Source organism: Elephantulus edwardii, unplaced genomic scaffold (genome assembly GCF_000299155.1).
Source record: "Elephantulus edwardii isolate Elephantulus edwardi_28Jun2011 unplaced genomic scaffold, EleEdw1.0 scaffold00042, whole genome shotgun sequence".
NCBI lineage: Eukaryota > Metazoa > Chordata > Mammalia > Macroscelidea > Macroscelididae > Elephantulus > Elephantulus edwardii.
In genome coordinates, this window is record NW_006399792.1 from 1,500,759 (window position 1) to 1,511,053 (window position 10,295).

At 39.1% G+C, this 10,295-nt stretch overlaps 1 protein-coding gene across 1 annotated transcript in view; it reads left to right on the plus strand.

Moving 5' to 3' along the window:
- KLHL8 (kelch-like family member 8) overlaps window positions 1-10,295 on the plus strand; it is a 44,733-nt gene that overhangs the window by 33,060 nt on the left and 1,378 nt on the right. Inside the window, exons 7-8 of the mRNA XM_006885242.1 lie at window positions 7,128-7,296; window positions 7,742-7,901. Coding sequence (XP_006885304.1) covers window positions 7,128-7,296; window positions 7,742-7,901 — 329 coding nt within the window. The remainder of the gene's footprint in view (window positions 1-7,127; window positions 7,297-7,741; window positions 7,902-10,295) is intronic.

Sequence of the window (10,295 nt, forward strand, 5' to 3'; positions counted from 1 at the left end):
CCTTGCCTCCAAGGAGCCACCCGGTTTAACCCTTTCCAGGACAAATCTGTTTGTTTTCCTAGCAGTCCATGGTATTCTCAATACTCTTCTCTAGCACCACAGCACTGATTAGTAGATTAGTTAAAAGACAAAGGCACAGGAGCATGTCTTAGAACTTTAATTTGTTTAACATTTTAATTAATAACATGAATGTAAAATTCTTATCATGAAATGGGAAAAATAGCTAAATTCATGTGATCACATCTGAGTGCAAAAGACACAGTAATCTATATATACCCTAAATTTATCGGCAAAATATCAAAGTTTACATATTACTATTGTCATGTGCTCTTGAGTCAGAACCAACTCAAAGCTGAACTTCTGGCAGATTTTGAGAAGTTTTAAATCCCACAGGAGGTTACCCATTTTCCTCCTGATGCAGCTGGTAGATTTGAACTGTGCCTTTGGGTTGGCAGTGCGACTTCTTCCTTACACGCTAGACCACAAGAGCTCCCTAGATCCAAAGGCTGGCAGTTTGATCCTACCTCCTACTAGCTATTCTGTGGAAGAAATATGGGCGGTCTCCACACTTGACATTTACTGACTCTGAGAACTCACTGGAGGGTGAGCTGCGAGTTAGTTCCAACTCAAATATGTACAAGACCATATCTAGTGTATTATGTGCCAGACTCCAGTCAAAAAGGTCAACAGTTAGAATCCATTTTCTGTTTAGTGGAAGAAAGATGTTCTCTTCCTGTTAAAATTTAGAGTGGCTATGAGTTAGAATCGATTTGATAGCAATGTTGTTGTTGTTGTTATGTGCCATCGAGTCGTTTGGGACTCATAGCGACCCTATGCCCTAAACCCTGCTCTATCCTGTACCAATTGCACTACCTCTGACACACCCATCCTGATTACCCCAGTCACTGAATCAATCCATCTCATAGAGGGTCTTCCCCTCTTGCGCCGTCCCTCCACCCTCCCAAGCATGATGTCCCTCTCCAAGGACCCATCCCTCCTGGCAACATGCCCAAAGTATGTCAGACGAAGCCCCAGAATCCTTGCCTCCAAGGAGTAGCTTGGTTTAATCCTCTCCAGAATGAACCTGTTTGTTTTCTTGGCAGTCCATGGTACATTCAGTTCTCTTCTCCAGCACCACAGCTCAAAGGCATCAATTCTCCTTCTATCCTCCCTAGTCATTGTCCAACTCTCTGATGCATAACAAGTGATTGCAAAGACCATGGCCTGTATCAGGCGTGCCTTTGCTATTTTTATTTTAGGTATTTAAAAAAATCAGTTGTAACAGTACAGTGTGGTGTAAATTCTAGCTCAGTTGTATATCATACAGAAAGAAGAACTTTAATCAATATGAAACAAATTTTAATAGAAAACTAGGCAGAATAAAAACCAAATAGAATGTACTTGTCTACAATAATAAGGTTGATGTTTTAGATCAAGGGAGATTTATCTATGGGTTTTGAGTGTTCCCATCAACTGAGGTAACTTGAAAACAATTATCCTCTGAGGAAGGTGCACAAAAATTTATTGATATGAATGTGGAAGTGACAACTGGGATACATCTTCAAGACTAGCATTTTAATAAGATCTGAAAACATTGCCACTAAAAAAGGTGGTCTCAAGAAGAGAGGACTTTGAAAAGATGGTGTAATAATAGGCATAGATCAATGACAATTATATGGTGTGCAGTGTATATGAAGGACTTTTTGAAGCTGTGTAAATGAGGAATTGTATATAACACAATGTATATGAATAATACAAGGTCAATGAATTATTGTATGAAAAACAGTAAGTAAAGAATACAGAAAAGAAAAAGTAAAATGCCTAGGATTCTTAGAGAAAAAAGACTTGAGAAAGTGTGTAGCTATTTTAAGAGATGTAGCTGTAGTAGGAAAGTTGATAAAAATACACGCATATGGAAACATGACCTGTAGCAGGTTAAATTGGATTCCTTTTCCATTCCTTATTCAAATTGGAGATTGAGCAAATGAGTGAGCAGAGAGTGAATGTAGTAATTCACCTAACCTACATGCTAAAATACTATAGATTCTGCCTCTTTGTTTCAATGGGGGGAAATAGAATAGAGAAAACAAGACTAAGTAAATATTGAAAATAGCTTTTCTTCAAACAAAAAAAATAAATTCCTTCACAGTTGTAGTAATAAAAACTACAAACCAGAATTGCCACCACCACTCATTTAGACATTGTAGCTTGGGTTTGCAGTTGTAGCAATGTAGTAGCATAGCACACACAGGAAACTAATGTGCAAGGAAGTTTGCAAGTTGCAAAAACTGTATGGCACAAATATTACTTGTGTTAAAATACCATGGTGGTGATGCTCTTTTACAAGATAGGAGACACTCAATGCTGAAGATACAAATTTTACTCATCTTATGATGACTATTTTATTTTTTCTAATGCTGTTGTAAAGAGGCATTTGACTGTGTGGACCATAACAAATTATGGCTAACACTGAGAAGAATAGGAATCCATGAACACTTAATTGAACTCATGTGAAACCCAGACCTAGACCAAGAGTCTATTGTGTGAACAGAGCAACAGAACACTGTTTGGTTTAAAATTAAGAAAGGTCTACATCAAGATTGTAACCTTTCTCCATATGTATTAAATCTATATACTGAACAAATTTTTCGAAAAGCTGGACTCTGTGAAGAAGAATGTGACAGGATCAGAGGAAAACTCATCAATAAGCTTCCTTATGCAGACGACACAGCTTTACTTTCTAAAAGTAAGGACTTGAAGTGCTTGCTGCAGAAGATCAAAGAATAACACTTTCAATATGGATTAAATCTTAACATCAAAAAACAAAAATTCTGATCACTGGATTTATAGGCAACATCATTATAGGAGGAGAAAAGATTGAAACTGCCAGTGACTTCATCTTACTTGGATCCACAGTCCACACCTTTGGTACCAGCAGTCAGGAGATCAGGAGATATATTCCACTAGGAAAGTCCACAGTCAGGAACCGCTCTTTAAATTACTGAGGAGCAGTTATGTCAGTTTGAGGACTAAAGTGCACCTGGTTCAAGCTATCATCTTTCAGTCACGTGCTGTGCATCTGAGACCTGGACAGTGAATAAGGATGACAGTAGAAAATTTGATGCCTTTGGGTTGTGGTGTTGGAGAAGAGTATTGAATATCTCATGGACTGTCCAAAGAATAAACAGATACATCTTAGAGAAGGTGAAATCAGAGTTCTCCTTGAAGGCAGGGATGGTGAAGCTTTGTCTCATACTTTGGCATGTTATTAGGAGAAGTTATTCTTAGAGAAAGACACCATACTTGGGAAGGTGGAGGGTCAGCAAAAAGAGAGGAAGGCCCTCAATCTGTTGGATTGACACACTGACGGCAGCAGTGGGATCAGCTATGTCAGAGATTGTAAGGCTGGCACAGGGCAGGACAGGGTTCAGATCTTTTGTTCATACTTGACTCAATGGCAGCTAACAACAACATTGCTGTTTATCAAATTGGAGCCCTGGTGATGTAGTGGGTAATATATGGAGCAACAAAAGTGGGTTATTTGCATCTCCCAGCCACCTCTGAAAAAAAAGATGAGCAGATTCCTGCAAAAATGTTAAAGACTTCAGAATCCAGTGGAGGGTCACTGTGAGTCTGAATCTGTTTGACAGCAGTAGGCTTTGGTTTGGTGTAACAAATTACCACAGATTTCAAGGCTTAAAATAATACTCACTTGTTAGCTCACTGTTCTTTAGTTCAGAAACAGGTTTGACTGGGTTTTCTGCTTATAAGGCCAAAATAAAAGTGTTGACTAGGCTTGACTGGGCTGGGCTGGGCTCTTACCTGGAGGCCCTGGGAAAGAATCCACTTCCAGCTCATTCAGGTTGTTAACAGAATTCAGTTCTTTGCATTGGTAGAGCTGAGTGCCCATTTTTACTGCCTATTGCACCATGGTAGCTCTCAGAGTTCATGTTCAAGTCCTTTTCCTGTGCTTCCTTTTGACTTCAGACCAGCTGTGATGCAATCTCCTCAAGAATTGTTTACTTCCTCTTGTGTTAACAGTCAAGAAACATTTCTACTGTTTAAGGACTCAAAGGATTAGTTCTATAAAAAGAGCAAGGGCCAGGTGGGGATCGCCATCAGCTCTCCCTGTCACAAACAGCCCAGACATGAAACTATTTCCAGTGAGGTCAGACATGTCTCTGCACCTCTTTCTACTCATCCCAACACCAGCCTTATTGCTTTACTGGATCCAAAATCCATTGTAATAGCTCAAAACCACACAGAACCATATTGGGGAACTCAAAAGGCTATAATTCAGCTTAGTAGCAGAATATAGTCATTCAGGACAGTGTCTGAAATGTGCTCACAGGCACCTCAGCCTGGCAGCTTTAGGCCCGTAGCCCTGCCAATTATGGTTTTCCCCAAACCCCAGTCCTGTAACAAACTTGGGCAGAAGGCTCGCTCTTTGGTTGCTTGGCACAGCAATTCCAAGGTCGGCTCTGTCTCGTGTCAGGTCTCTGGTTCTGAGCTGCTGGCTGCTATGGCCGCTGCTCCCATAGACCCTGGCTGAGACGAGAATCTCTCGCCCTGAAGGACACACTCATTGTCTTGCTTCTTTGATAGTGGTGAGATTCTCCAAAACTGTTGAATCTGCTCAGTTCAGTGGCAAGGCTAGCCAGGCCCCTTGTAGACAGGCTAATGTTTCACATCTTCTTGCCCTTTCATATGGCAAAGTCAAAGTTAATGCCTAGGAAAGCCATTTTGAACAATAAACCTATTAACATCACAGGCCCAACCAGGTAATCTCTCTCTCTTTTGCCTTAATTATGGGGTAGAGATTATGAGACATCCTAAAGTTCTTCCCAGGGCAGTTATGGTTGAACTGTCCACAGCCAGTTGTACTGCAAATCTCAAGGCTGTGCATCATTTAGGAGAAAGTTTTAGCCAGAACCAATTCAAAAGCAGTGTATACCAATGAAGGAGTTTTTCTTTTACTTTTCAAAGAGAGGAGCAAACTGGAGTTGGGTGGAGAAGGGTGGGCAGGGAGGAAAGTGCAACAATGAATGAATGGAAATCCAAAATCTCTGTAAATGTTCATTAAAATTAATAAAATAAAATTTTTTTAAAAAAGCATTGAGCTTAAACTTGACCATAGAATAATGCATTTTGTCTTTAGGTTAAGGTCCAAGAACCAGCAAAACGATTAAGGGAGAGGTTTGAATCTGTGTTTGGAAGTATATATTTGAATTTATGTAAATCCAAGGAAACAATGTGTTTTCCTGAGAGAGTATAGTGATAGAAGGGCAGAGCTCCAGGGTGTGTCACAGTTTAAGGACAGGGTAATGAAGAAGGCACTGATAAAGGAAACTGAAAAGTACCAACCAGAAATGTAGGAGACAACCCCAGTTGGAGGCCATGAAAATCAAGAGACTTTTGAGGAGTAGGAGGTGGACATTGTGAGTGTTCGCTCTTGTGGTTTTGGACGAGGGTAGAATTATTAGACCACCCTGACCTGACACTGTTCTGGTTTTAGCACACATGAGCGTGCGTGTGCATATCCATGCACCCCAGAAAAATGTTATAAGCACATTGGTTTGTAATTCATTGCTTTATACTAAGAGAAAAGGGTTTAGGGTTCTGAAAATAATCAGTAACATTATTTTTAAAATTCCACCCCCATCGCCCTCTTTGGTAAACTCCAAATTAGCATCTCCATTTATTAATCATAGTGAATACCTATAGAACAATGAAAATGAGACAGACATTCCAAGCACGTTAGCTAAGTTAACTTGTTAATAATAGCTGTGCCTCGTCATCTTTTTTTCCCTTTGGATGAACTACATATGAAGAACCAAGGTAATAAAAACTTGTACAAAGATACACTGCTTTATCCAAAGTACATATGAAATCAGGGACAGATGATAGTTTTAAACTAGTTCAACTTTTATTTGCTGCCATGTGTGAGATGGAGATAATTTTTTTCCAGTCATCATTACAATGAATTTGTTCTTAATGCAGAACAAATACAGTTAATACAGTTAGTTCCTTTCCAAGAAGAGAACTACATATTCTTCAGAAGTAAAACAATGTGATAAAAGGCTTGTATATAAGAATTAATGCTCTTTTATTTTATAATTAGGATAACCTTGTATAAAAAAAATGGTGGTGGTGGTTGTTGTTAAGTGCCATTGAGTCTCTTGTTTTTCATAGCAACCCTGTGTACAACACCTGTGAACCCTGTTCTATGTTGAGCCAACCTCACTGTCTCCGACACACCTACTCTCATTCCTCCAATCACGAAACCAATCCATCTCATGAAGGGTCTTCTTCTCCTGCACTATCCCTCCACTCTTCCAAGCATAGTGATCCTCTCGAAGGACTCGTCCCTCCTTTCAGCATATCAAAAGTATGTCAGACAGAGGACAGAGCTTCAGAATCCTTTTCTCCAAGGAGCAGCCAGTTTTCACCCTCTGGGACAACGGTATTCAACACTCTTCTCCAGCACCACAGCTCAAAAGGCATCAATTCTCCATCATCCCTAGTCAGTGTCCAGCTTTCTGATGCCTAGTACGTAATTGCTAAGACAATGGCCTGTATCACACACACCTTGGTCTCCAGATTCAGCAACAATATGAATTTAGAAAAAATGAAGTAGACTTCTACACTCCACAACAAATTCCTCTTTGCATGTTCATTAACTCCTCAATTAAGCAACTGTGTTTGACCAGTTGATTTCACTTGTGGTACTGTTTTGAGTTTAGCTTTATTGTTTCTTGTGAGTCTAGGAACTGTGTATACTTTACCCATGCAACTCTGGGACCACTGTTACATTAAGTGGTGCAATTTGACAACCTGTAGCAATCTATTCAGAAAATTTGCCAAATCTAAAAGTAATAGAAACTATTCAAAACATTGTTTGAATTCATCAGCTGCTCTGTGGGAGAAAGATGAGCACTCTCCTCCTGTGTGTTTAACTTCACATCAAAACCCAGTGGAGAGTCAGCTATGAGTTGGTTCCACTCAGTGACAAGCAACCACCAGCACTTGAACTCTTTGAAGTTAACATGATAAATGAATTCACAGAACCAATTTTTTGGTACTTTCTTTCTGGAAATAAGTCAAAGTGTGTTGTATTGTCTTTGCAGGCGTGGAATTGCCTTGGCTTCCCTGGGAGGCCCAATTTATGCAATTGGAGGGTTAGATGACAACACTTGCTTCAACGATGTGGAGAGATACGATATAGAATCTGATCAGTGGAGTACAGTGGCACCGATGAATACGCCCCGAGGAGGTGTTGGCTCTGTGGCTCTGGTCGTAAGTTATGCAGCACCGCGCCCGTTGCGTTAATTTGCAGTACATTGTATTACATCACAAAAATATTTAACATCTATTTATGTTACCAGTAGGCAGATTTTGATTACTACATACCAAAGTGGTGGTGGTGTTATGTGCCATCGAGTCAGAACACAGACACACAGCTGAGCCTCCATCTATTTTTCAGAGACTGTAAATCACGTGGGAAGTTGGGAGGTTGTGAGGGGGAAGATTGCCCTTTTACTCCCTCAGATCAGCTGGTGGATTCAAACCACTTGCCTTTAAGTTAACTGCACAACTCCTTATCCAGCAGGCCACCAGAACTGTGTATATACCAGAGTACTTCTTGGTGTTCTGTCTTGGTGCACATTGTGGCCTACCATTAGGACATCATATGAGTAAATGAAAATCTGATGTCTTCTGATTTTACCTTTTCTTCATTTAGAACCATGTGTATGCAGTTGGTGGCAATGATGGAGTAGCTTCGTTATCTAGTGTGGAGAGGTATGATCCACATCTGGATAAGTGGATAGAAGTTAAAGAAATGGGTCAGCGAAGAGCAGGCAATGGCGTTAGTGAGCTACATGGTTCCTTATATGTTGTTGGTGAGTTAATAGTTTTTCTCACAATTTCTACTTACTATAGAATGTAGTGATATTATAAAAATACAGTAACAATTACATTGCATTTATGTTGAGGTGGAATCACTTTAATTCTTAAAATTCATGTTCCTACTCATTTTTGTTTAAATCTGTTTTTAATGTTTAAATCTACTCTTTATTTATAGTAGAAGTCACAAATATATTTAAACTAGGGAATACATTTGAATTACATAGTTTTTTTCTTAATCTGAGGAAAGAAATTGAATATACTGTGTTAGAATCAGTCTTACTAAGTCTTAGATGTGCTTTTCTGTCTTAATCCCAGGAGAGTTGGAACCGACCCACAGTTGACCCTCCAGTGGGTTTTCACATGCAGTAAATCTCACTGGAGGAGGTTGCCCAGCCTTCTGTAGAACAGCTGGTGGATTTGAACTGCATGCCTTTGGGATTGCAGCACAGCTTCTTACCCCTAGCCCACCAGAGCAATAGGCATAGATACATGTTTTATGTCAACAGGAGTGTCATTGTTGTTACATATTAAATTTCCTGAACTTTTAAAATTAGAACATAGTAAAAATTATAATTCAAGTTGAACATAAGAACATCCTCTTGCCTATTCAAATCTCCTCTAAAACAAGTTTGAGTAAGCAAACATGGTCAACACTACTCCCAGTTTAACAGCCTAAGTTTATCTTACTCTTTCTTTTCTTTCTGCTTTAAACTCATTATTAGAAATTTCCGTATATTGCCTAGTGAACTTCTAGGGAACCACTGAAAAAGAAGCTATGAAAATACAATTGTTAAAAAATTTCTCCTCTCCATTTATAAGCAGTAATTAAAACTTTATTACATGAAATGATTGAAATGGTTTTGTGTTATATCATAGTAATTATGACACTACTGCGTGCATTTGTCAGAATGTGTTTAATTAAACACATAAAATTTTTATGCAGTGAGTTTTATTGTATTTGACGTTACAACCCAGTTGACTTAATATTAAGTTGACCGTATCAGGGAAGTTGCCTCTGTTGACATTTTGTTCATGATAGTGTCTAAATATTGCTCTTGTTAAGTGTTGCTGAGTTGTTTCCGATTCACAGTGACCCCATGTGACAGAGTAGAATTGCCCCAAAATAGACTGGTGATGTCAACTTCCTGTTCTCAGGAAAGGAGGCTGAGCCAGTAAGGAAAGCTGTTAGCTCTCTTAGATAGAGATGAGGCCTAGAAAAGACACTTTTTTTTTAAAATGGAAAGACAAGTATTAAAATCGCAGTCTCTGTATTCAACCCTCAGGAATATAGTAAGGAAAGACAAGTATTAAAATCACAGTCTCTATATTCAACCCTCAGGAATATAGTAAGTACATTGCTATAATTCAAGACTATCGTGCCTTTGCTACAGTTAGACAATTAGAGAATTAAAGGAAACAATTGAAAGACTTTTCCTTTATAGATGATGCATGATTTAGTATAGTTTATTCCCTTCTCAAATCCTCTTAACTGTTTAAAGAATTTATTGTGTACACACAGATGAATATATATACACACAGAGAGAAAGAATCCCACTACTGTCTTCCTTGTCTCTAGGAATCTAAGCACAGAGAAAGGTTTGTGAGTTTTTTTGGGTTTTTTCCTTTCCTAAAGTATCCTCTTGAATACAAGGACTCCAGCTTGTTCCACGTGAAGATTTAATTCCATTTCTGCAGTGACAGCTCCATATATGTACAGGGTCAAGCTGCTCCGTAGTTCCCTTGACTTAATGAAGAAGGAACTCTGGTGGCGTGGTCCATGGGGAGTGGTGCTGCTGACCTGAAGGCCATGCCTCTCTGCTGGTTTGAATTCCCCAGCTGCTTAGAGGGGAAAAGGGACCGTGAGACCATAAATCTTCCTGTGAGGTTTACAGTCTCAGAAACACACTAGAGCGTCACCTGGGAGTCAGTTCTGGCACCATGCAGTAAGAGAGGGAATCTTCATAGAAAGGAGCTCTGGGGACACAGCCCTTATTTGGCGGGTCATACTGTTAACCACTGGTGGCAGTTTCCTTTCATTCAGATTGATAGACTAAGGCAGTTGTAATTAACTATTAAAACACAGTATTCATAAATTATTGAATGAAACATCAATATTATTTGTATACTTCCATGCAAATAAAAGAAAGAAAAAAATATCTTTAGAGTAGGAAACTTGAAAGGAGTGTAAACTGGAAATTTGGAGCTTTTAAAAATCAGTGAAAGCAAATCATCAGGCTTTTTCTTCTGTCATATGCTGAATGAGTTTGCATCATCACTCTTTGCATTAAGAGGAAGGAGCAGATGTGCCCTTTTTTAGAGAGACTTTTAAAAATGTTAATATTGAGAGAAAATAACTTTATAGACAATGTCTAATAGTGGTTGGGAAG